We start from the raw sequence: 27863 nt of genomic DNA on the forward strand, positions 1-27863 counted from the left end.
GCACATGGGATTAGCACAAGCCCACAACTCTTACATAATGGCAACAAAGTCCATTGCTTCATACTGTTTAAAAGGTTAAAAGATGGTATCCCCCATCTGTGCCCATGAGGCAGAACAATCCGTTCCTCATTGTGGGGGGTTTTTGTGCGTTACCTTACAACCCTCCCACTGCCTGTGTTTTTGGAATGCATGTGTCGGCGTGCGAGGTTGTGTTTGTATGCTTCAAGAAGAAAAGAGAAAGATGACTCAGGCTTAGTCATAAGCGCGAGAACTGAGCACACTAGCGATGATGGTCTTCTGTTGTCAGTCATCCCTCCTACATCTGAAGCATTTCTGTGTGTTGCTGTGAAAAGCAGCATAGGAGATGGACAGAAGTGAAATAGATGGTGAGAGGAGACAGAGAGGTAGTTGAGGGAGTGAAAGTAACTCATTTGGATTGTATCTTGCTTAAGTTTGTGAACTGGAGTGACTGAGCGTGTGCCAAGTGCTGAGCGAGCTGGAGTCTGTGTGATGCGTCTCTCCTGATGCCGGGCTACGTCAGGTATACAGTAAGTGCTCAAACATACTTTACCCTCTAGCTCTGCCCAGCTGATTTTCACGGCGTATTTCAAAATACATGGGTTGTTTTAGGGATTCATTTCAATGTCCATGAATCAGATTCACAATTCTCATTGCTTGTTGCCATGGAAACTCCTCAATGGATTTTCAGCTCAAGTTATGTCTTCAGGGAGGCAGGGCCTATGTATGTCTTCTGAAGTTATACAGAAATATGTCGTGCTATGTCAGAATTTGGTCAAAAAATAGGATAATGTATTATTCTGGTATTGGTACATAAGATATTTCTGAAGGGGGGGTGGTGGCTGATTCACGAGAAAAATATCTTTGGGAATACTGCTGAAGTTGGGTTGTAATTTATTCTTCCTTTGGGTTATTGTATGGGCACATGGAAACCATTCACAATTTCGCCACCTTCTTAAAATAATGGCCTAAGTCATATTTTCAAGTTTTTCAAAAAACAGAATAAACTGAAACAAATATAGAAAATATGATATTTCTTAATCATTTCACACAAAAAGGTTATGACAATATATGACTATTGACATACAAATAACACTGTCTGTCAATTAATAATATATTTGTTTAAGTTTATTCTGCTTTTTGAAAAACTTGAAAATATGACATAGGCCATTATTTTAAGAAGGTGAGGATTTGTTCAAAATGACATGTGCTTATGCTAATTGTCTTTTATACTGATTGAACTATGATGTTTTGCAGTCATGTCTTCAAAGTTATTTTTTACTTCATTATTCTGCACTGTATTTTAGTTTTATTTTGCTACTAACAGCCATTCACATACATCCATGGAATATATCCATCATCTTTATTATTTGTGCCATTTCACTTCTATGCTGGAGAGAGGACATTGTTGTGGCAAGGTTGTCGATAAAAATCATAAATGTAAAAAAAAAAAGGTACAGCAAATAATACATCGATGAGCAGCTGGACTTGGCCCTAGCTTCAGTTGTGCTGAAGTCAATGAAAAGAAAAATACTTAGGACTAATTTAATTGAAGTTTGAGCAAAATCTGAAATAACAATGCAATAATATCCACAGGACATCAAAATTTCTTCCCCCAAGACTTCTAAAGTGACAGTTGAGTGAGTCAATTCATTTTTTACCACCACCCTTGGTGTCAGCCCCTTCCACTGTTTGTTCCATGGGTCTGTTCTGTTGAGGTCAGGTGTTCACAATTGTTTTCAAGTCATAGACCTTTACATGGGACACAGAGCTTCATTTGATAAGAATTTGTCCCTGTGACCCTCAAATGAAAAAGACATTTGCCATTGCTGATTTAATACAGAACTGTCTTCCTTTCTACATTGTACATAGTGAGATGATAGTGGTGAGAGTGAAACTTCTGACTTGGATCATCCATATCTATAAATTCTGGATATTTGATGGTTTCTGGTGAATTAAATCACAGTAAGATGAAACTATTCCCCATTTTGCTAGGGACCCTTTAAGAACCCTGGATGTCTGTAGATCCCACTTTGAGAGGCACTGCTATAGGACATATACACTAATCAGCCAAAACATTAAAACCACTGACAGGTAGGTGAATAACATTGATTATCTCATTACAATGGCACCTGTCAAGGGTTGGGATAGATTAGGCAGCAAGTGAACAGTCAGTTCTTGAAATTGATGTGTTGGAAACAGGAAAAATGATGGGCAAGCATAAGGATCTGAGCGACTTTGACAAGGGCCAAATTGTGATGGCCAGACAACTTGGTCAGAGCATCTCCAAAACAGCAGGTCTTGTGAGGTGTTCCCCGTATGCAGTGGTCAGTACCTACCAAAAATGGTTCAAGGAAGGACAACCGCTGAACCGGCAACAGGGTCATAGGCGCCCAAGACTCATTGATGCGCATGGGGAGCGAAGGCTAACCTGTCTGGTCCGATCTCACAGAAGAGCTACTGTAGCTCATATTGCTTAAAATTTTAATGCTGGCTATGATAGACAGGTGTCAGAACACAGTGCGTCGCAGCTTGTTGCATATTGGGCTGTGTAGCCGCAGACCGGTCACAGTGCCCATGATGACCCGTCCCCCTCTGAAAGCACCGACAATGGGCACGTGAGCATCAGAACTGGACCTTGGAGCAATGGAACAAGGGGGCCTGGTCTGATGAATCACATCTTCTTTTGTATCATGTGGACGGCCAGGTGCATGTGCGTCAATTACCTGGGGAAATGATGGCACCAGGATGCACTATGGGAATAAAGCAAGCCAGCGGAGACAGTCCTGTGATGCTCTGGGCAAAGTCCTGCTGGGAAACCTTGGGTCCTGGCTATCATGTGGATGTTACTTTGACATGTACCACCTACCTAAACATTGTTGCAGACCAAGTACACCCCTTCATGGCAACAGTAATCCCTGGTGGCAGTGGCTTCTTTCAGCAGCATAATGCGGCCTGCCACACTGCAAAAATTGTTCAGGAATGGTTTGAGGAACATGACAAGAGTTCAAGTTGTTGCCTTGGCCTCATAATTCCCTAGATCTCAATCTAATCGAGCATCTGTGGGATGTGCTGGAAAAAACAAGTCCGATCCATAGCTGCCCCACCTCGTAACTTACAGGACATATAGGATCTGCTGCTAACGTCTTGGTGCCAGATACCAGAGGACACCTCCAGAGGTCTTGTGGAGTCCATGCCTTGATAAGTCAGAGCTGTTTTGGCAGCAGAGGGAGACCTACACAATATTAGGCAGGTGGTTTTAACGTTTTGGCTGATCGGTGTATGTTCAGTTCACATGTGAGGTCATTTCTCTGTTTACTTTATCTGATGTTTTGATGTCAACTGAAAACCAGTAGAGATTCCATAGACACCAACTGCGCCTCAACAGTATTGACACATAGACCTGGGCCTAATTAATCAAAGGGTTTACTTGAATGTAATCCGAGCTGTCTGGCTCCCTAGTTCCGTTCAGATGTCTTAATCCCTTCTCTTGAGAATCATGTAGCATAAGTGTACTTAGCTTGCTAGTTAACATCAGCAAGTATTACATACTCTTGTCCGAGTGTAAATATATAAGTATGCTAGTGAACTTGTATTTTAATCTACTGGTTGTAGCAACAAACAACAACAAACAATAAAGAATCTGTCTGTCTATTTGTAGAGTGTGCCATCATTGCTGGTCTTTGAGTACTGGTCTCACTTGACCTAAAAAGGAACTATACTGAACATTCTCAGTAATCACACAGTTAATGAGCTTTATGTGCTATAATATCAAATGTTTATCGGTAGCAAAGCGGTCAGTTTAACCAGGAAAGTCCACAATTCTGTCCATGAATAGCTACAACTGCTTGGATCAAAGTCAGTCATTACGCTTGGGGAAAAAGTTATATTTTATTAATTCTCCTATTTCAGTGTATTTTCTTAAGAGTTTGGAAGTGTGCGTTTATCTAGCAATTCAGGGGTTAAGCTAAGTCTTGAAAAGAAATGCTGTGTCACTCCAGCGGGGGAGAAAGTGAGGGCTAGTCAGGAGGGTGAATGAATGAGTGTATGTGACGGTTGTGGTGATGGTAGAAGGTGGGGGTTGGCAACTCCACGCTATGTCTTGTAACACATGTGCCCACCCTTTGCTAGCAGGCGGTAGTGGGAGACTCTGTGATGTAGCAGCTACGTCATCACCACATGCTTTCTCTACCTGTCTTGCTCACGCCTACTTCTCTCATTGGCACTTCCTGGTCATGTGACTTAACTCGCCTTTCATTGCCTTAGTCAGCTGGAGCTATGCTGTGTTTGTCTTTGGAGCTGAAGCTTGTGTATTGTTTATAGCAGTGTGTGTGAAATGAGGCCCAGTATGCGATTTACAGCACCAGAGATCGAGAATATCAGAAGGTGTTGGAATGGAAGAGCAATAAACCTGGCTCAAAGGACAAAAAGGGATAGAAACCAAGACAGAGAGAAAAATCGAAAAAATGGGGGGAGCGAGGGAAATTGAGAAAGAGAGAGAAGAAGCCTGAGAGAGTGTGCGAGATTAGAAGAGACGGAGTGAGACCGAGAAAGCTGAAGAGAGAGAGAGATAGAGAGATGTTCTCTAAATTAATCCAGCCATAGCGCAGCGTAGACGGCACATGCTCAGTCATAAAAAAATAAACTAACACTGCGCAGGAGCTGACGAGGAACTGTATGGGCAAGACGGTCATGTTTTTGCCCTCCTCTTCCTGCGCAAATCTGGTCCAAAACTCCGGCAATTTCAGAGACCCGAGAGAATGCAAAAGGCCATTCAGCAAATGGAAAAGTGGGAACATCCAGCAAGTGGGACGAAGATGATTCAAAGGCAGAGCGATGGTGTGGCAACAGCAGCAGCAATAATTTAAGAGGGGTCGGCAAGAGAGGCAAAGAGGAAAGGCGAGCAGAAGGAGAGACGACAGCGTGTTCTGTCCTCGGCGAATGACAGCGCCTTAACACATCGCCTTTGGTTCCATGTGGCAGCCGTGTCCGCCTAGCAGAAATCTGCCAATCCTCCATGTGTTTATGTCCTTTTCTTCTTCCTCTTCTTCCTACTCCCCACTACAGAACCAATGTCATATGAATAAGCGAGCGACTTGTCTGCCTTCCCCTTTTACTGTTTTTCTACAGTGATCCCCTGCTTCCCTTTTTATCTCTGCTGTCCCCATGGTGTTGCTGTTTCCCTTTCTCCCTATTCCTCTGGCTTGCTGTTGTGAAACTGTCATCCGTTGCTCGCCCTGCTTAGTCCTTAGTAGCTTAGTCCTCCTGCTTATCCCTGTGTCGTAATCATATTGCCATCTTTCCATACTCTTCCCCCTCCTAGGCGAATGAATATGGAAATAAAAGACTGTTTAAGGATGTTGAATATAGAACATCTTTGCACCCTTGGTCTGCTTGAGCCAGAACCCTCACCCTCGTCTGCATCCTCCGGCTTCTCGAAGCAGTAATGACAGCAAGGGGAAACAACAGGCGATTGCGTCCCTTCTTTCCTCTGCAAACTCTTCTCTTCCCTCTCCATTCAACATGACCAGCAATGGCACATTGTCAGCCACAGGTGTAGAGATGAAAGCTTTTTGCTTTAACTGAGAGATGGGCAAGTGGCATGGGCAAGAACGACCAGGAGGTGGAGGGACCATCAGTTGGATTCCTCTGGCCCTAGGCTCAGTCAAAACCAAATGCTCGAACATGGAAGGAGACCTAGGTGAGGAAGATCAGGCGCTTGGTGCAGATGGACAATCTAATGTCGCTTTCTTTCCTCTTTTTCGTTTCCAGTTGATGTTGTCGCAAGTCAAGATTGTATTCACCCGGCGGTTTCAGTCGCTGCTGTGCTCGAAACCAGAGCAGCTCCCCATCTGAAGTTACCAGGCTTTTCTGATCATATTTAACGTGTAATATATTGTTAGGCATGATATAATCTATTCCAGAAAAACACTTTAATGGCCGAAGAATGAGTGCAGTTGACAGAGAGAGATTTGCTCATTGGTAATAGCTTTGCTGCAATGTGCTGTTTCCTAGGCTGCCGCTAGCGTCCATCCCCCAGCGTACTCTCTCTCTTCCTCTCTCTCTCTCTCTCTCTCTCTCTCTCGCGCTCTCTCTGCTCAGTGAACATTCCTCCATTCCATCGTACGTGCCCACTGTGGCTCAGATAATGGCCTCTCGCTCTGCACACACAGAAGAGAAAGGGGGAGGGAGGGAGAGACTGAGCTAGAGGGAGGGGAGCAGAAGGAGGTAGAGCAACTGAAAGAGAGAGAGCACAAGCGAGAGGGAGAGAAAGAAGGAAAGGTGGGGGCTCAGTGGAGAGGCAGACTGCAAGCATAAGAGAAAGAAAGGGGATATTGAAAAGGGAAGGGAGGAGCAGAGAGAGATAATGAGAGAGGAAAAAGGAGAGAACAGAAAGCGACGGCCGTAAGAAGAGGCAGGGGACGACAACGCGTGTGGTGGGGGGAGGTGGACGTGTGTGTGTATGCGTGTGTTTCAGTGCTCGCTGTGTCTGTGTGCCGCACAGACGGGGAAAAATAATAAAAAAGATAACGCTTCACCGGAACGCTTGTGGCTGCTCTCCCGGCAAGGGAATCTCATGCTCCCCTCTGTCTGTGCCTCTTTCTGGACCTCTGGTACCGTGTAAGTAGCCATCGTTCTCCCTCGCCACCAGCCTCATATTATCACGGGCTCTCCTTCACGTCTCTCCTCTCTGCATGGCAGGAAAGGAAGGGGTGGGGGAGGAGGGTGGGGGCATTGTGTATCTGTGTGCGTGTTGATTTAGGTTTCAGCTACTTCCAGGCTCACGCCAACCCCCCACCCCCACCCCCACCAACAACCATCATTTCATACCCCCTTTTTTGTTCATTTGGGCTGTCAATCTTGATGCCGTCTGTTATTCAGAGGTAAAGGGTTGTCGGCATGACTTGTTGGCTTGTTGGCCTGTTTTGTGAGCAGGGTTGTTTAAAGGGACTGCCAGGCTGAAGTGTCTGCCCTAACAGGTTCCGCAGTCTCTTCTAGTCAGGCGTGTTGATAGTGTGAAGGCGCTGTGTGTACATGTGTGTGTTTGTGTGTGAGAAAGAGTAAGAGAGAGTGAGTCTTGGCTTTAGAGTAGGTTCTGGCACTTTGTAAATATTTGTCGTAGCACGTGGTCTGCACTGTCAGTGGTACCCGGCTAGGTGCCTGCAGGTGTTAGCACGGCATTTATATGGAGCAAGAGAATCAGTACTCCAATGCTGCTCCATCATGTCTGTATACATGTCCAAGTTCACACTAAAAGCCTTGATGAAAGTGTCATTATGGTATTTTGCGGTGTGATAACGGTCGCATCTGCAACATTTATTTTACAGTGTGTCAAAAAGTGTGTCAGCTTGAGCTGTATTTCACTTTAATTGTGCTATTTTTCTGGTTGTGTCTGTGACATGATTTTAATGACACAGTATGTAACTCAGAGGAAAAAAAAAAGAGGAAAAGAGAATGACGCGACTGATAATGTGTGATTGTGTCAGGCTGTGCAGGCTGTTACAGCCACACTGTTTCAACACCGCAGTTCTCATAAATGCTGCACCTAACTCCCCCTCTCTTCCTCCTTGTCTGATCCCACCAATAGTGCAATCGTGGGGCCTCTCACGTATTGCATGCCGGCTGTTCACTGTCCCCCGCCACCCCCTGGGACCCCCACCAGACACCGTGCACAGAAGGTGGATTCAAAGGGCTTGTTCGTGCTGCCCGTCCAGTAATTAGCCACTTCAAAGGCTCATTTCAATATATTCAAATGATGAGGAAGCTGGACGTCTAGCCCACTTCTACTGTCAACTGCTGATGAAACTGCAAACAGCAGCTTTCTTTTTATCTCTGGTATAGAGATAGCACACTGGATGAAACAGGTTTACATCTATTGGGGCCAAAGAAAACTTCAGATATGTGACAGGGTGTAAGAATGTTGGCTAGCATTTTCTTTGAGACAGACTGTGGCTGGGCTCAAGGTTTGTTTGTGTAAATCTTACTTCAGTCAATTTACTATGTTCTGTTTGGATGAGACTGTTTTTAACCTTAATTGTGGTGAATGTTTGGCAGTAACCTCTCTAGTTTTTTTTGCGCGGTTTGTAGCATTTAAGACGTCCTCAGTCTTGTTTTTTGGTTGAGTGTCCTCATTCAGTGCTGCTGAAAGACAAAAATGCATTCAAATAAGATGAGTGCTTTAGTTAAATACCAACCAGAACTATTCAACGTGTTGAAATACACTGCAAAGCAATAATGTGAGCTCTGTCAATGATTTCTATGTATGGCCTTGAATGAGCCTTACTTGGTGTCCCTCAGACTCCTTTAACAAGAATCTAAAAGGAGCAGACCAGGATGAAATATATCTAGAAATACATATTATTTATTTATTTACTTGCGCTAATCAGACCAGTTTGATGGGTTTAAAAAAATCCTGGACAATATACAATATGACAGTTGAGCATTTTCACAGCGAGATACTATTGAAACGTAAAAGTATACTTGAGGCAGGCTAAAATAAATACTTATTAGAAGTATTTGACTTTCACGTGGTCGTTCTCACAATGTACCGACTCTCCCCATTTAAAGCTGAGGAATTGAGCTATAACAGCTATCAAAGCTTGCTTAATGCCAGGAAAAATGTGTAAACTTTCTAGTGTGCTGAAAAAGATAGAGGCAATGTAAAATCTACAGTCTGAAAGAATCACTTGAAACTTTGCATGGGGCACCAGCACTGACTATTCGATCTCTTTGCTGGTAGGTCTGGAACTTATCCCTTCTATATTTGCTTAGGGATTTTAACATTTCTGCCTTTGTTACCCTACTGTACTGAAGGCAGCCTCCGCTAATGCTCCTTGACTCTCCTATTATTATATTCAACATCTTATTATCATTTATCACATTGAACAAAAGGATGAAGCCATCATGAAAATGCAGACTACCATCATGAAACCATATATGATCCCAATTTCCCAGATAAATCTGGCAGAGGGGAATGTATATGAAAATAATGTAAAAAGTGTCTTGGAACTGTTTTCAGCTATAATGTAGTATTGATAGGTGTTGTCAGTGTGTAGTTGAACTTGAACTTGGGTGACTGCAAAAGCTTGGAATCTTGTTAGGTAGCTAGGTCCTTTTGTAACTTTTGTTTCACACTCTGAGCTGTTATCATCATCATCATCATCAGCTTCTTTAATAACTGTACATCTCTAAAAGTCATTCATTACTATCTCTTATAGGAACAACTCCCCACAAAAGTGGGGCTCCAGCATGCAGCAGGTGACACAGGCTGGGGAAGTACAGCTGGGCCATTATAAAATGGTTATAATCAGTTGTTGTTCTTATTTCGCCTTTGAAAGCACTGATTTGGTTGCAGGGCTCAGCAGAACATTTTCTGATTGTGTGTGAGATCACGAGAGGGAGATTTGTGAAGGAGCCCCTCAGAGAGCAATATACTAAATGATTACTTAAGAACTATTACCTTTATCATACACTGAGCCCCTACAATCCATGGAACATATTTTGTATACTCCATTTTGTGTCCATTTTCTGTAGCCCAATTGATCTGTAGCTGATCCGAAAGTTATATTTATGTATGACAGTGAAACTACATCACGACCTGTGACTTCAACTATTTGGTGTTGTAAAATCACTGTTAGAATAACAGTTAGTTCAGATCCCTAGCCCCACTGTCCTAGAAGTGCAGCATTATATATTTTGTATGTGTGAAAAGTGATGGAGAAAGAAACCCTGGCTTAGACCAGGGAATGGTCTCCATCCTTTTTTCATAGCTGTTTGTTTATCTCTGTGGGTAAATGTTGATATGTTCTTGGAACATGATGTATAGTAATGAAAATAGAATATTTTTTCATGTGTTGACATTGATTACTTGATGAGATTATACAGGAGTTGTAACTGGAACTTCAACTTCATGTTTTACACTTTAGCAATAAAACTTTACATATCTGCTCTTGTCTGTGTCCTCACAAACCTCTCCTATTCTTCCTTATCTCTCTTTCAGACTGTTTTGGAAGTGGGTTCGGTGGATGGCCCCAGAAGAGAAGGCCAGATGGAAATTGGGTCACATGACTGCCTCCAGGAAGGCACGTTGAACCTGGAACTGACCAATGGGGTGAGTTGCCTCTCAAATGATGGGGAGGTGTCCATGGAAACAGAGCAACAGCAAGCAGGGACCATGCCCCCTGCGCAGGGCAAGATCAAGCAGGGCAAGATCAGTGACCCTCAACAACAGCTGCCGTGCATGAACAGCAATGGTGGCACAGCTCCTGGTGAGCCTGTCCATCATGCAAACATGGAGGATGCCCACAATCTAATGGCATTCTCTACCAGTACTGCCTCACTGCGTCCCTTCTCCCCTACCATGCTCCACCAGGCGAAGCCCAACACAGCCCAGCTGTATGAGAGGTTCACTCAGGAGATGGACTCTGTGGGGGCTGAGACCAGGCCTTCTACAGGGACTCATGAGAGAGGATGCCAGCCCACAGAAGACCTCCGCACCCTACAGGCAGCGCTGAGTCAAGCCAAGCATGGACACAAGCCCCCCAACTGTAACTGTGATGGGCCTGACTGTCCAGACTATCTGGAATGGCTAGAAAAAAAGATCAAGCTGGCATCCAGTGATGATAATGGGTTGTGTAAAATGACTGACTCACCTCCACATTCACAGCCTGGTCTACAGCAGCCCCACTCACATCATCATCCCCAGTCCTCCGCCCAGGTGAATGGGAGCCATCACCCATCTGCTCCATATCCCCAGCAACAACAGGGACCTCGAGGTGCAGACCCAGAACCAGTGCCCTTTTCCCCAGCCCCCATCCCCTGCTCTCCCCAGGTTCTCTCCATAGCCAAGGAAAAGAACATTAGTCTGCAGACAGCCATTGCCATAGAGGCCTTGACCCAACTCTCTGGCACTGGTACCCAGGCTGTCGGCCCAGCCGCCTCCAGCAATCAACTCCATCAGCATCACCAACATGGTCAGAACCAGCCCCAGAATGGCACTTGCCTGACCCCGTCCTCACCTGGTCTTCTCTCGTCTTCCTCACGCTCACAATCCGTCCCCCCAGGACTACATACCAGCCAGCAGGCCTCCATATCCTGGGAGCAGCACAGGCCCCAGTCCCAGGGCCAGCCACCCCACACCTCCCCTTTCCCATCCTCTACCTCACCTTTCCCAGGTCAGGGAAAGCCCACAGGCATCGGCCCCCATCCCCAGCAATGGAAGCAAGATTCCTCTGATGAGTCTGGCCAGAGGAAGCAGTGGATTTCTCTGAACTCTGAGGGTCAGCCCCACTACTCTGCACTGCCCCACAGTAGCTCAGATCCCATGTCAGAGCTCAAACAGCTGCTTGGGGACAAGAGTGGGAAGTTTAATAGTGCTCCCTTCAGGCTCCCAGTACCCCACCAATACAGCTTGAATGAGACTGGAGGTGTCCCGATCCAGGCCCACACTCAGCCAGGTATGGTCAGGATAAAAAAAGAGCCAGACTCTGATGAGTTCTACCACCAATTTGCCCCCACGGGACATTATGGCATGGTGAATGGCCAGCAGCGGGGCCAGCACTATCCCGACTCTCCCTTGTCTCCTGGCCAAGCCACCATACGCCATTCCACTCAGGCAGCTCTGCAACAGCACCTTCACTATAAGAGGAACCTCTTCTCCAATCACCCACCTGGCTATGGAGCTGCAGGCCAACGGATGCCTCAGGCTTGCCAAAACCTGAAGAAGTGGTGGCCACAGGGGAGGGCTGAAGGTCTGTCCTCTCTATCCATCAAACAGGAGCCCAAAGAACCCAAGAAGAAGAGAAGCAGTCAAAGCTCTCCTGCTATCAAAGCAACAAGTGGGATGCTAGCAGGCCCTCCCCTGCCCAAGCCCAAACAAATAGTCATCAAAAAGACCAAGCAGAAAACATCAATGCCAATCTTCCTGCCTCAGACACAGATCACCATACAGAAACCATCACCCCTCATTCTGGACAGATCCCCAGCCCCAGCCAGCCAGCACCCAGGTTCTCTCCCTTCTCTACCCCTCCTCAGTAATTCCACTCAGGCTGCTGCTGCTGCAGGCCCCCCTGCCCAAGCCCAATCTCAGGTATCCATTTCCAATGCCTCAATAACTCCCTTTTCCTCTGCTCCTGCCTTGTCAGAAAATATTCCATCCTTCATAGGTCCTCATCCCCAGCTTGTGGGCCCTATTGCCCATGCTAGCTCGGCGGGAGAGGGCAGTCTGGCCCCCAGTGATACCAGCAGCACCACACCTTTGACCTCCAAATCTCCATCCATCACCTCACAGATAACAGGCCTCACCAATGTGGATCCTAAATATGAAGAGCTGATCCGCCAGTTTGAGGCAGAATTTGGAGACTCAGTCCAAGAAACAGCTGCAAGCCAACCAACGGAACAGGCTTGGACACCCTCTCAGCTAGTGGTGGCTAGTGAGTCCCAGCCTTGTGCTAACTCAGGACCAGACAGGCCCTTGTCACCAGTCACTACCCAGTCTGCCCCCTTCATTCTCTCTGCTCCACCCAGCTCTTCACCTCTTCCATCTGACCATAAGATGGACATTGACAAGGACAAAGAGTCATGGAGCCAAAGAGGAGCCTTGAACCAGGCCCCAACTGATAACCCCATGGAGGAGCAGCATGAGGCCATGCCTCGGGCTGTGTATCAGGTGGCCCCCTCGGACCAGCAGCAGCTCCAGCCCAGTGTGCTGCAGGAATCTTTCAGCATGCCATGCTCACCGCTGCCCAAACGTATGAAAATTGAGGCTTCAGGGGGAGTAGCAGTAGTCTCCACTACGTGCTACTCTGAGGAGGACACACCAACCAAGGACAGTCTTCCCTGCTCTCCCTCACTTCGAGGATTCCTGGAGTCACCTCTCCGCTATCTAGACACTCCCACCAAGAGCTTGTTGGGCACCCCTGCCAAGGACCTGCAGGCAGAGTTCCCCACCTGTGACTGTGTTGGTGAGTGAGTTAGGGTGTTTGTATGTGTGTGTGCTAGTATGCAAGTGTGTGTTTGTACATAAGTATGTCAGTATTTGTCCCATAAGCAGTATAGCAAATGGCAGTAACACTGACATCCCATATTCATTGGTTCCTTACCAAATACCACACCACTCTAAACATATCACATTTATAATCCAATCCCAGACCAATATGGAGACTCAAGTATTTAACATAGCATATAGAATTTAGTGAATTATTTTCCCCAAATCGCTTAACACTATTGTGTGTACAGTTGTTTCTAGATGTGTTAGCCCCAGTGGTCAAACAAATCTCTGACTCCCAAACCTAGCAGTGTTAGCACAATTTTCTTCAAAAGAGCTACAGAGGGAATAGAACTCACAAGCTGGACAGCATTAGGGCCATGCTCCACCAATCATCCTACATGAGAATTGGGCATAATCCTGGCAGCATTACAGTTGTGCTTTACCTATTGAGCTACATGGGAACCACGTCAGGGGATTCAGACCCCTTATGCTTCAACTCCTCTGTCTGGACACTTGGTAAGTGTGTCTGAGAATGTGTGTGTTGCCAGGGTGTGTGGCTGGGCGCCGGGCTACAGTGCAGACCATACAGTCTGCTACAGTGTGAGGCGTTGAGGGAGGCAAGCAGGAACAAAAGGAATGGCAGAAGGAGCCTATTGTGTTGGTTTGGGTCTGGCAAGCAAGCAGAACAGAACTGGGCACTCAGTCAACCCTTTGTCAGATGGAGAGGGGCAGAGTCTGACAGCCTGGACAGGACACTTTTGAAGTTACTAGCTCACAGATAAGTAGCTATATCTACAGTAAAAGTTTTAATTTTGCTTAGACATACAGTCATACATTTAGCCACAGAACCAAAACAAAAAAGGTGTAACTTGCATGGAGAAATCGTGAAATACCAAAAATTGCAGATGAAACTTCCTAGTTAGGTGCTTTATGAAACAAATGCTGCACATGTCACCAGTAGTTATGTTCCAAATATATACATTTTGTTGAAACAGTTAAACAATTTGATTATATGCGTAATATGATATAGTGTGAGATAGTAAAATATTAACATTTAACCATACCCTGTCTATCCCATGAAACCTCACCTCACTGTCTAACAACAGTAATCCATTAGTAATACATAACCTAGTAGAACAGCCAAATTGTAGTTGGCCTTAGCGAAAATGTACCAGAGTCCTTCTACAATAAATCTCCGTTATTTAACAAATAACTCACACTCATCTCAGTCAACAAATTAAAATAGCTGACTGGCTATTTTATTGTTGTTAGTTATTATTAAAGAGTTAAGTTTGTGATTGGGTCTTTGGTTTGATATATAGCATTGTAGACATTGGTCAACTACACTGTAAATTTTTTTTGTTTTTACGGTAAACAAAACTGGCAGCTGTGATTGCCAGAACTTTACTGTAATAAAAACGGTGGAACTTTTTCTACTATTACAGTAAAAGGCTATTAGCACTGCTGAGTTTATGGTTAAGGTTGGAGTTTGACTCCATATGTCACCATATAAATACAGGACTTTACCGTCTACAGTAATATATTTAACATAATACTGTTAATTATATGACAAAAGAGCTTTTCTTTCTATGGTAAAAACTTTTTATATAGTAAAATATGAAATCAAACCCCAACCTTAACTGTAAAATCTGCAGTACTAATATCTTTTTACCGTAATAATAGAAAAAGTTCTTCTGTATTTATTACGGTAACGTTCTGGCAATCACAGCTGCCAGTTTTTTTTTACTGTAAAAACAACAGTTTTTTACAGTGTAATCCGGATATGTCTGCCATAGAGTAAGAAACAATATTTTTTCAATAATGAGTAAAGGATGATTCTTTTAAGCTACGTTTACATTTTTCTGAGACATGGTTACTGGTAAGAGTGAACTGTAGGATATTTAAGTGTCAGGGCCTGGTAAATAGACCCATGCCTTCCCTCAGTGAAGGGGTGGGTTTGCAATCAAGAGGCAATAGGTATGTGTTTGTGTATGTGTATATGAGTGGGGAGGGGTTGAGCAGCTGCAGAGAACACTTGGCTTGCTGTGTGCTGTTACCAAGAGTAAGGCTGCTAGATAATAGTGAAGCTGAGTTACACACTGCCCTGTCAACACCCTACACTGACATTATACTCTTTCCTCAAAAGTGCACAAATTGTGCATGTACACACGTGCGCTCACACACACACACACACACACACACACACACACACACACACACACACACACGTCTATCTATCTATAAAATCACTTACTTGAATTAAATCACTCATTCACACTGCTTCTCATTCTTCATTCTCTGCTGTCTGAGAATCAAATTTAACCCCCAACGCCACCACCCTCCTCAGTGTGTGTACACATACACACACACACACACACACACACACACACACACACACACACACACACACACACGCTCACTATCTTGACACAACAATTTAGGGTACCTCCTCCATTTCCTGCATTGGGCCACTCCCTGTCTCCTCCCTACACCATCTCAAGAGGAATGTGATCTCAAACTGTCTTTGACTCAGAGACACCAAGCACTGACTAAGAATACACCACTTATATTTTAGCTGACACCCCAGAGCATTTCACTGTACATTGTTTGTTGTGTAGCGGATATGTACCTAATGCGAATAACTTAGAATAAGTGTAACTCTAGAATTTATAAAAAATATATATATATATATATATATATATATATATATATATATATATATATATATATATATATATATATATATGCAGAGTAAAGCGCCGGACAAAGGTCTAATAGATATAGATCAAATTCTGATTTCCCTTTTATACATTTTTATATTACTGTGCCAGGTTGGTTAAACTACTCAACACTAGTGAAAGATCTCATTTTACAACACACACATTTCTGTTTGAGTGAATGTAAACATAACAAATGGGATGCGCGTGCGCACACACACACATAAATATACACATACTGTATCCACAGACACTTTTACACTTGCTTTTTACTCATACACTCTGAGTCATCATCATCATTATCATCTTCTTCAGTTTCTGTTTCATGTAGAATCACAGATATACACTCACTGGCCACTTTATTAGGTACACCTTGCTAGTACCGGGTTGGACCCCCTTTTGCCTTCAGAACTGCCTTAATCCTTCGTGGCATAGATTCAACAAGGTACTGGAAACATTCCTCAGAGAGTTTGGTCCATATTGACATGATAGCATCACGCAGTTGCTGCAGATTTGTCGGCTGCACATCCATGATGCGAATCTCCCGGTCCACCACATCCCAAAGGTGCTCTATTGGATTGAGATCTGGTGACTGTGGAGGCCATTTGAGTACAGTGAACTCATTGTCATGTTCAAGAAACCAGTCTGAGATGATTCGAGCTTTATGACATGGCGCATTATCCTGCTGGAAGTAGCCAACAGAAGATGGGAACACTGTGGTCATAAAGGGATGGACATGGTCAGCAACAATACTCAGGTAGGCTGTGGCGTTGACACGATGCTCAATTGGTACTAAGGGGCCCAAAGTGTGCAAAGAAAATATCCCCCACACCATTACACCACCACCACCAGCCTGAACCGTTGATACAAGGCAGTATGGATCCATGCTTTCATGTTGTTGACGCCAAATTCTGACCCTACCATCCGAATGTCACAGCAGAAATCGAGACTCATCAGACCAGGCAACGTTTTTCCAATCTTCTATTGTCCAATTTTGGTGAGCCTGTGCGAATTGTAGCCTCAGTTTCCTGTTCTTAGCTGACAGGAGTGGCACCCGGTGTGGTCTTCTGCCGCTGTAGCCCATCTGCCTCAAGGTTCGACGTGTTGTGCGTTCAGAGATGCTCTTCTGCATACCTCGGTTGTAATGAGTGGTTATTTGACTTACTGTTGCCTTTCTATCAGCTCGAACCAGTCTGGCCATTCTCCTCTGACCTCTGGCATCAACAAGGCATTTTCGCCCACAGAACTGCCGCTCACTGGATATTTTCTCTTTTTCGGACCATTCTCTGTAAACCCTAGAGATGGTTGTGCGTGAAAATCCCAGTAGATCAGCAGTTTCTGAAATACTCAGACCTGCCTGTCTGGCACCAACAACCATGCCACGTTCAAAGTCACTTAAATCAACTTTCTTCCCCCATTCTGATGCTCGGTTTGAACTGTAGCAGATCGTCTTGACCATGTCTACATGCCTAAATGCATTGAGTTGCTGCCATGTGATTGGCTGATAAGAAATTTGCATTAACGAGCAGTTGGACAGGTGTGCCTAATAAAGTGGCCGGTGAGTGTATCTCAATATATTTGCTTTTCTACTGTCAAGGCCCAGATCAATTGTGTGTGTGTGTGTGTGTGTGTGTGTGTGTGTGTGTGTGTGTGTGTTTTATCCATGTCTGTGATCTCTGTACTAAGTCGTGTAAAACACACTTTCTGGTTGTGGTCTGTTGTCTCCTGATTCTTTTTGGTGTCTCTCACAGATCAAATTGTAGAGAAGGATGAAGGGCCCTATTACAATCACCTGGGATCTGGACCTACTGTTGCCTCTATAAGAGAACTGATGGAGTCTAGGTGAGAGTCCTCTCTTCTCTTTTCCTCACCCCCCTTCTCCCCTCACCCCGCCAGAGGAACAGCGACCCCAACATATTGCATTGCATGGCTCCCAACTTGGTGTCCACATCTCTTTGTCACTGTCAACTATTTTTCCCAGGAGCCACCTCTTAACCCTGCCTCCCTTTTCTTTCCCCCTCCCCCTGTATGAGATTGGGTAAAGCTTTGACAGCAAATTTACAGCTGTCAGCTATGCATCAGCTGAGCATGGCCTAACACATCAGCATCCTTCCTTTGTCTTCCTCTCCTGCACATAATTATTTTCTTTACCTGGGATCTCTCCCTTCTACTTCCTTCTTAATTCACGGTTGCTCTTTCTGCCCTCCTGCTGCACTCAGTCTTTCATTCTCTTCCACTTGGTTGCTGGCTTTCTTCTTCTTCTCTCCTGTAGCTCTGTCCTTCCACTCTTCTTGCCCCCCTCCCCTCCTCACTGCTCTGATTCTGTCCCGAGGGAAACTTTGACCCAGAATCTGATTGGAGGAAAGGAAATATAAGTATCATCAGCAGATCGCAGGCAGCTAGAAACACTGAGGTAGCCGTAGAACATAGCAAGAAGATGACAGAATGAGTGGCGTGTGGAACTGAGAAAGAAAAAGGGGAAACGTGAAAGAGTGTTTGGCAGAAATTAAAAATGAAAGTGACAGAGAAAAGAAAGCAACATTGAAAAAATGGATGAGAAATTGTGACAAAAAGATGGCTGGTAAACTGTGTGAACAGAGGATAGTTTGAGAGAAAGCACACGTACATTGTGCACCAAAAGATAAAATTTCCGTTATTTCTATTAATAGGACCCTGGATCTGTTTTTGTTTTAAAGGCTGCACTTGGTTCACTCGGTCGTTTTTTAAATCAGCCTTCCATTGGCTAGTTGAAGTCAGAAATTATTTATGAAGCAGATGAAACCCGAGCAGGCAACGTTTTCATAAAAGATGCACCAAATGGGTATCAACTGCTAGTTCATAATACATCTGTCTGGATCGATAAATCTAACCTATAGATTATGCCACATTGGCGATGGTCAGAAGATTTGATTTTGTTACTTAGCCTGCAGTGTTTTCATGTTGGTGGTGGTGTTTAGGTGTTGAGAGTCTTTATAGTCATTCAAATTAGGAATGCTAGCTAGCCCCCGATCAAATTGTTGATGAGATGAATGAACTCCCTTGAATTTATTGTCATGTAGGTTGGCTTTACCATTCTCATTAGTATTCTCTTACTATATTATTTACTATACCATTAGTATTCTCAACTGAGCGAAAATCCGGAAAAAAAAACCCCTCTACTTAGTACAGTAGTTTTGTATGACTACTCTTCATGATATATGATCTCTAACAAACAACACTGTTAAGAATTTTGTGGCATCAGCTGTGCATTGACTGATGACCCATGTCTGTTCTATTTTGGCACCAAACATTAGGCATGCAGTGGAACTGGCTATTATTCATTTGCAGGCTGTGTTTTAGTAGGACCAATGAGGCAACTATCCTCAAGAAAGGGCACCCTGAGTGGGGGGTTTTCTGCCTAGAGACCCCTTCTGTTTGTTTGAGATGTGACGCAAGACCTAAAGCCCTCCATAGTCTCTGGCTGACCATTGACTCACCCCTAACCCCAGCAGTACCCCCCCCCGAGACAGAGACAGCCTTCTCCCCTCTCCAACTTCCCCAGCCATACCAGGCAGAACTCCTACACAGCGGAAACCCCATTTGCTCACTATCTTGCAAAAGCTGCTCAGGGCTGATGCTTTCCCAATGACTTTTATCAAACAGGCTGGTGAAACGTTTGAGCCATGAGTGAACATCTGACAAACTCTGAACCTCCCCTGTGCTCTGCACGCGCGCGCGCACGCACGCACGCACGCACGCACGCACGCACGCACGCACGCACGCACGCACGCACGCACACACACACACACACACACACACACACACATACACACACCATCCCTGCCTCTGCTTAACACAGCTCCCCACTCTACAAACAGTTGTGTAATGATACACGTCTTTGTGTACAGATGGAACATAAATTATCTGCAAATGCACAGTAATTTGCTCAGTCACAAGTACCTACTTGTGACTGAGCAAGTACATGGAAAAAAATGTAAACACATGTTGTACACAATAGAACGTCCTGCTTGTATATGTGAGCCGAGCCATAGGGTTGAAAATACCCCCAGGTTAAAGCCCATTCGGCTGAGGTTGCATCTGTCATATCTCTGTGAATGTCAGTGGAGTCATGTGAATGCTCCTCCTTGCCAGCCATGATCCCTGAGGTTGTCCCTTCTATGTTGAAGTTCAAAGTTTTAGTAATTGATAATTTGGTTTTAGTAGGTAGTATTTAAACTCCAAATTTAACATGAAATCTGTTTAAATCTCTTTGAATCAAATGCCCCCCCTCCCAAAAAAAAAAAACAAGAAAAGAATCTAAGCTAGGTGTTAATGATAAAAAAAATTCTGCATGTATTTTGTACCTCCTATAAAGCTGTTGAAGATGCTAAGATTTTCACTGGGGGTGACGAAGAAGGACAGGATTAGGAATGATTATATTAGAGGGATTGCTCAAGTTGGACGGTTTGGAGACAAAGCAAGAGAGGCAAGATTGAGATGGCTTGGACATGTGTGGAGGAGAGATGCTGGGTATATTGGGAGAAGGATGCTGAAAATGGAACTGCCAGGGAAGAGGAAAAAAGGAAGGCCAAAGAGGAGGTTTATGGATGTGGTGAGAGAGGACATGCAGGTGGCTGGTGTGACAGAGGAAGATGCAGAGGACAGGAAGAAAGGAAACGGATGATCCGCTGTGGCGACCCCTAACGGGAGCAGCCAAAAGTAGTAGTAGTAGTAGTAGTATAAAGCTGTTCCAAGACCGATTGTATCTTTCTGTTCCCAAGTCTTCCTTGTTGTTGTGCAAAATAAATGCCATATAGAATGCTTTTAATTGGGCATCGGGGTGGTGTAGCGGTCTATTCCGTTGCCTGCCAACACGAGGATTGCTGGTTCGAATCCCTGTGTTACCTCCGGCTTGGTCAGGCATCCCTACTGACACATTTGGCTGTGTCTGCAGGTGGGAAGCCGGATGTGGGTATGTTTCCTGGTCACTGCACTAGCGCCTCCTCTGGTCGGTTGGGGCACCTGTTCGGGGGGGACTGGGGCGTGATCCTCCCACGTGCTACGTCCCCCTGGCGAAAGTCCTCACTGTCAGGTGACTCCACATGTATCGGAGGAGACATATGGTAGTCTGCAGCCCTCCCCGGATCAGCAGAGGGGGTGCAGCAGCGACCGGGATGGCTTGGAAGAGTTGGGTAATTGGCCAAGTACAATTGGGAGGGAAAAAGTAGGGGGGGAATAAAAAAAAAGAATGATTGTAATTAAAATGCTTGCTGGAAGGGGTAGGGGAGGCCTTGGGTCACTTACATGTGTTGTTCTATCCCTCTTTAGGTATGGAGAGAAGGGGGATGCTATACGTATTGAAAAGGTGGTGTACACTGGCAAAGAGGGAAAGAGCTCTCGAGGATGTCCTATTGCTAAGTGGGTGAGTAATGCAGTGCAACACATCACAACGCAGCACAACACGAAACAATGCAACACAACACAACGAAGCACTGCGCAAACTTTTCATACAAAGTACCTTATGACCATGAATCCATATATTTTTACCACTGGCGGCCCAAGCTAAGTGGTAAGCCTAGCTCTGGCAGTCTTAGTGCTTTACTCTACCTATTGCTCTATGAAGTACAATAAGGAATAATTATATACAAATGTACACAATTTTTATGTAATTTTTGTGGCCTTTCTGCTTTACTGGATAGTGTGCATAAGAGAAGCACTTAATGGCATGCAACAAAGTTGATAAATCAGATTTAACTAAGAAATTTAACTACGAGGACAGACAGTCCATCCAACACGTGTCAAGTATGTTTGTGTAAGTACAGTTGCTTCATTTTAGTAATGTCCTGCTTCATGTCAATACATTTACACACATTTATATCTGGCAACCACGCTATGGTGGCACCAAGTGCCACTACAAGTCTTGCACTTTTGAACACTGAAAAGCTCTGCTGAAGCAGTTGCTCATTTGTAGCTTGCCAAAGGGCTCCTCAACAGTAGGTTTTGGAAAGAAGATTGCTGTTCCCTACCAAGACTTTAACAGTCAATGTGGGACTTGAACCAGTAAAAAAACACTGCTCTGTAGGGACGATCGCCTGACTATCATTATAGGTGAACCTGCTATCACGGGTGAGAAATTAATATAACGCATGCAGAGGAAAAGCTGAGTGCCATCAGATCATCACATTAAAAGAAATTGACCTTTTTGTTTTGAATATCATTATGGAATTAAATGTTTCACAAGTTGAGATTTAAATATATGAGCTTTGTCTATACATACACCATGTTTGTCAAAGCTGTTGTTTTGACAGTCCACAACTCATTTTAAATATCTTAATGATCAGGAAATGAAAGAGTAATGTGCCACTGGGCTTTTGTCCCCATTAAAAACACTGACAGCTAATTAAGGACAGATATATGCAGTGTTTGTGTGTATGTGTATGTGTAGGGGGGAGTTAACTGTTTGTTTGTATGTGTGCACGTGCATGTGTGTGTGTGTGTGTGTACTGAGGGGGCTTGAGGAAACCCCCTAGCAAACATTACCACCCCCAGACAGTAAAACAGCAGGAGGCCCCTCTTTGTAACAACTGGGAAGCCTTCCATTCCATCCTAGTCCTTAGATCTCCCACTAATGGATCCAGAACTGTAAGACCATTAGTAAGGTATGTGTGCGTGTGTGTGTGTGTGTGTGTGCGTGCGTGTGTGTGAGAGAGAGAGAGACAGACAGAGAGAGAGAGAGAGACAGACAGAGAGAGAGACAGAGAGTGAAAGTGAGAGAACAAGTGAAAATAGGCATATGAGTCCAATGAAGATGTTTGGCCCAGTGATATTTTACAGAATCGGAAGGTTATTAAAGATATTAAGGGCTTCAAAATATCATTTTTGATCTATCTATCTATCTGTAACCCCTTTTTACCTGGTGTTATAATGCACACAGGAGTCACACTCATATATTAAACAAAACAGGATCCTAGGTTCTCAGCGGTCGATGGTGAGATGGCTGAAATTCCTGTCTACCCCTAAATGTCAAGTCAAATTCAAATTTGCTTTTATTAGCATGAGAAATATACATTGGTATTGCAAAGCATTTTCACATAAAGGACAATGACAGTGCACGAATACACAACACATATACATTAACACATGCAATGTCACTAGGCTAGTGTTATTATTAGAATAGGTAACTATTACATGTAACTGAAAAGTATAACGAGAAAACTTGAATGGAAATGTAACACATCAAGTAGCGCGGTGCCTCCACTGCGGGAATACTGCACTCACAATTAAGCTAGTATACTATGTATTTCCCCAGAATTTAAGTTAGAAATATTCTCACACTGGTAATTGATACCTTTTACCTTATAGGTGTGTGCGCAATTGCTGATCAAGCCTGTGATGCCTCTAACAAAAGGTCCAACGCACCAGTGGTGTTCTATATTACTAAGTGATATAGTGATTATTAAGTTTAGAAATCACGTCAGGACACAGCGCTGTCGCTCGACACAACCTCTCCGTGGCATTCTTTATTTAGACTGACACAGCATCAAAGGCAGACCCGATCAAACAACCCAGAGCCCGCAGGCATCACCAATCGATCCCAGCACAATAGAACAGCACCAAATCAAATGCAGCACTGTCGATGTGTGCATACATAACATTCCCCCCCCCCCCCCCCCCCGGCAGGATTTCAAACATGAAAGGTTGACACAAAGTCCTCTAGGTGGCCAGGGCGTAAACGTGTGCGAACAGGTCGCGGGGCGGCCTGAGGCTGGGCAGGCCGAGGTGGGGAGGGAGAAGGCAGGGGAAGCTGAGGCCCAGGAATGTCTGGGGCCCGTGTAGGAGCTGCATGAAGCCCCGGGGCGTCTCGCCATGCTGAGGGAATGGCTATGGTTCTGTCACCAGCTGTGTGTGGCGGAGCTGACACCTTCCGTAGACGACTGGAGTGCCACCGAGTGCCATCGCTGAGGAGGTAAGTGGCTGGGCCCAGCTGACGGGTGACTTGGAGAGGAGAGGACCAGTATGAAGCCATTTTATTGTCCCTGTGGGGCCTGCGGACCCTGACCCAGTCTGACACATTGATGTCTGGCACCCTGGTTCGTTTTGACTGGTCAAACCGTTGCTTCATCCGCGTCTGCTGATGAGGGACTGAGGCTCTGACCCCAGAGGGAGGTGCCTGAGGTGTGGAGGGGCGGAGCCTGTCAAGGGGCATGCACAGTTCCCGGCCTAGCATGAGAGAGGCTGGGGAGACGCCTGTGGTCGAGTGCTGTGTGGCCCGATAGTGCAGCAGAGTGTGACGGATGGCCTGCGTGAAAGAGCACCCTTGGGCCATGTGTGCTCTGAGGCCGTTCTTCAGTGACTGGTGAAAACGTTCAACGCCGCCATTGGCCTGGGGGTGGTAGTACGCAGTGCGTATATGACGGATGCCCTTGCTTTCGAGATAAGCAGTGAACTCAGCAGAGACCAGCTGAGGGCCGTTGTCAGTGGTGATGGCCTTTGGGAGGCCCCAGCGAGAGAAAAGAGAGTCCAGGAAGTCGATGATGATCTGTGAGGTCACAGTGCCGGAAGTGGTGAGTTCAGGCCATTTTGAGTGTAGATCGTAGGCGACCACCATGAAGCGTTGGTGGTGGGGAACTCCATGGATCTCACCACAAATGTCCAACTGCAGGTGTTCCCAGGGCTGAGAGGGCCAGGCGAGAGGTTGCAGGGGTGGGGGAGCCTGGTGGCCAGTCTTGCCACTCACAAGGCAGGCAGAACAGTCCTTCACCAGAGCCTCAATATCTCTGTCTATCCCCGGCCACCACACCAGGTCTCGGCAGCGCTGTTTCAGTTTCACAATGCCCAGGTGGCCTTCATGCGCCGTATTCAAAACACGTGCACGGAGAGCAGCTGGGACCGCTGTGCAAAACCCACGTGCCACGCAGGTGTCGTTCCAGCAGGAGAGCTCCTGTCTGACTCGGGCGAACGCAGCCAGCTCCTCTGGGACCTTGTGAGGCCAGCCGTTCTGGATGTAGGTGCGGAGCTGGGAGAGGACAGGGTCCTGTTCGGAGGCTGCCCTCAGCTCCTGCAGAGAGACAGTGGCCTGGAGGGGTGTGTGTAGCATTTGGACAATGTCCTTTTCCACACAGTCAGTGTCCGTCTGTGGAGCTGGGGTGGAGACAGAGCGAGAGAGCAGGTCGGCGACAACATTGTCTCTGCCTGGGGTGAACTGCAGGCTGAAGTTGTACTGGCGGAGGCGGTCAGACCAGCGGTGCAGCCTCAGGGGTTTGTGGCCTGTCCCAGATGTGGACAGCAGCGCTGTCAGGGCCTGGTGATCTGTCCTGAGGGTGAAGGAGCGGCCATAGAGGTAGAGGTGCCACCTTTCACAAGCCCAGATGCAGGCTAACTCCTCACGCTCACCCACGGAGTACAGCTGCTCGGTCAGGTTGAGGGCACGGGAGGCGAAGGCAATGGGCTTCTCCACCCCGTTCTGGGTTTGAGACAGCACGGCCCCTATCGCTGTGGCTGATGCGTCACAGGTCACAAAGGTGGAGCTGGAGATGTTGAAGTGAGCCAACACTGGTGGTGAAGTCAGTTGAGTCTTGAGATCACGCACAGCGTCACTGCATGCCTTTGACCACACCCATGGCTCGTCCTTACGCAGCAGCTGGCGCAGGGGGGCTGTGGTCGCAGAGTACTGGGGAAGAAACCTCAGGTAGTAACTTGTCATACCCAGGAAGGAGGCGACCTGGGCGGCCGAGCTGGGCTCAGGGATGGCCTGAATGGCGTCCACGTTGGATTGTAGTGGAGTTACACCGCTCGCTGACAGCCGGAACCCCACGAAGTCGATGGCTGGCACAGAGAGGACACATTTCTCAGCATTGAGAGTTAGCTTGTGCTTGGACAGGGCTGCGAAGACCATGTTAAGGCGCTTGTCGTGGATTTCACTGGTGGGCCCGTGTACCACTATATCGTCCAGATAAATGGCCACGCCCAGTATGCCAGCCAGCACGGAGATCATGATTTTCTGGAGAGAAAACCGAAAGGCATCCTGGTGTAGCGAAACACTCCTGCATGTGTCACAAAGGCTGTGAGGTTTCGGCTGCTGGGGTGGAGGGGCACCTGTAAGTACCCCTGTCTGAGGTCGAGCTTGGAGAACACCTCAGAGCCATAGAACTGAGCAGTGAGTTCTTCTGAGGTGGGCAGTGGATACTTATCAGGGACCACTGCCTTATTTACTGCACGTAGATCGACGCAGACACGCAGGCCCCCCGACTTCTTCTTAGCCACCACGAGGTTTGAGACCCAAGGTGACGCGTCCACCGGTTCAATGATGCCAGCTTCCAGCAGTTGTTGCAGCTCGGCGGAGAGCCAACGGGATGCGGCGCAGTGGTTGGATGACAGATTTCACAGCAGGGTTGAGGAGAGGTTGATGGGTGAAGGCGGAGAGGCAGCCCAGCCCCATAAACAGCGATGGCCACTTCTGCTGCCAAGGTGTGGCGACAGTCAGGATTGCTGCCCCCCTTGTGTCTAAGAGGGAGAACCCCAGAGCGGAGAACAGGTCCAGGCCCATCAGGTTGGCCCCACGGCGTGCCACATGAAAAACTGCATTAGGCACCAGCTTGGTTCCATAGCGGACAGTCAGTTGGAGAGAGCCAACCAGATCGATTTTGGAGTCACCATACCCACAGAGGACAGCTGAGGGTGCGGACAGTGGCAGTGAACCGAAAAATTGACTGTAGGTATCAACATTCAGGAGAGACACACTTGCACCGGTGTCCAACAGCAGGGGGATGCACACATCATTAATGTTGACTGTGCATGATTTGAATGACACTGGCGCAGAGCTCACCTTGTGAATGACGGCGGTTGAAGACTGGGGGGTGTGGCCCTCTGACCCAGCCGGGGAAGATCGACAGACGTTGGCAAAGTGATTGTGCTTACCGCAGCTACGGCATGTCTGGCCACGGGCAGGGCAGTTCTGAGCCCTTGAAACATGAGACCGAGATCCACAGTTACCACAGGACTGTTGAGGGCGGGGCCGAGAACGCCGTCGTTGCAGTTGCAAGACGTCCCCAGTGGAGTCGGCGCCCGCCTCGCTCTGGCTGGGTTGCGTCCCGAGGGGCAGCCGTGAGTAGAGGGAGGAGTCGTTGGCAGCTTGACTGGAGGTGGCCACTTGCTGTGTATTTAGCATAGCAGCACACTCAGCTGCTACCTCAACCTGTAGTGCGATGGTAATTGCTCTGGACAGCAGCAGATCATCTTTTTCCAGCAGGAGAGTCTCACGCACCTTTGCGTTGTTGGTGTGTTCGATTAGCTGGTCGCGAACCATCTCGTCCTGAAGCGCACCAAACTTGCATGAGCTAGCAAGCCCTCGCAAATTAGCTACGTACTGCCGCACAGACTCACCAGGCAGTTGGTGTCGCTGACGGAATATAAATCGCCGAAGGAGGGCACTCTGTGGAGCAGCGAAATGGGTGCTCATAAGGCCCACAGCTTCGGCAAAGCTTGTGACGTTCCCCAGAGACCCGAGTACACGATGACCCTCTGCTCCCAAGCAGTGTAGCAACAGAGCCGTCTTCCTAGCCTGGCTCACGTCGTCGAGCCCTGAGGCGATGATGTAATTTTCAAAACTATGTAGCCAGCGAGTCCATGGTACCGGAGGCTCACCAGGTAATGCCAGGAAGGGGGCAGGTGGTGGGAGGGAGATATCAGCCATCCTCGTCGCCAATATTAAGTTTAGAAATCACGTCAGGACACAGCGCTGTCGCTCGACACAACCTCTCCGTGGCATTCTTTATTTAGACTGACACAGCATCAAAGGCAGACCCGATCAAACAACCCAGAGCCCGCAGGCATCACCAATCGATCCCAGCACAATAGAACAGCACCAAATCAAATGCAGCACTGTCGATGTGTGCATACATAACAGATATAAAATAAAACTGACGAAAACAAACAACTCCCTTATTGTACTTGACTTCAGTCATCCCCCAAACAAAATCTTAACCCTTATCTGGCTGCAGCCTACAACCATTAACCGGTGTGATTAAACAAATAAAATGTATAAAGCTCATAAAAAATACATTAATCAAGGTTGATTTACAGTGTATATAAACAGTTGCAACAATCACGTCAGCAAAACCACAAAGTACTGTAGTTAATATAAACCAAGCTCTTGCCGTTGG

The 27863-nt window shown here is 46.4% G+C and overlaps 1 protein-coding gene across 2 annotated transcripts in view; it reads left to right on the forward strand.

Moving 5' to 3' along the window:
- Positions 1–279: 279 nt before the first annotated feature.
- Positions 280–27863, forward strand: part of tet3 (tet methylcytosine dioxygenase 3) — a 41575-nt gene continuing 13991 nt past the window's right edge. The window contains exons 1-4 of one of the 2 annotated variants that reach the window (XM_056295485.1): positions 280–548; positions 10019–12980; positions 17475–17565; positions 21031–21124. In XM_056295485.1, coding sequence (XP_056151460.1) covers positions 525–548; positions 10019–12980; positions 17475–17565; positions 21031–21124 — 3171 coding nt within the window. In that variant the 5' untranslated portion in view covers positions 280–524. Of the gene's footprint in view, positions 549–6260; positions 6640–10018; positions 12981–17474; positions 17566–21030; positions 21125–27863 lie in introns of those variants that run through there. The other variant, XM_056295495.1, reaches the window with a different exon arrangement.

This window comes from Lampris incognitus, chromosome 1 (genome assembly GCF_029633865.1).
Source record: "Lampris incognitus isolate fLamInc1 chromosome 1, fLamInc1.hap2, whole genome shotgun sequence".
NCBI classification, from domain to species: domain Eukaryota; kingdom Metazoa; phylum Chordata; class Actinopteri; order Lampriformes; family Lampridae; genus Lampris; species Lampris incognitus.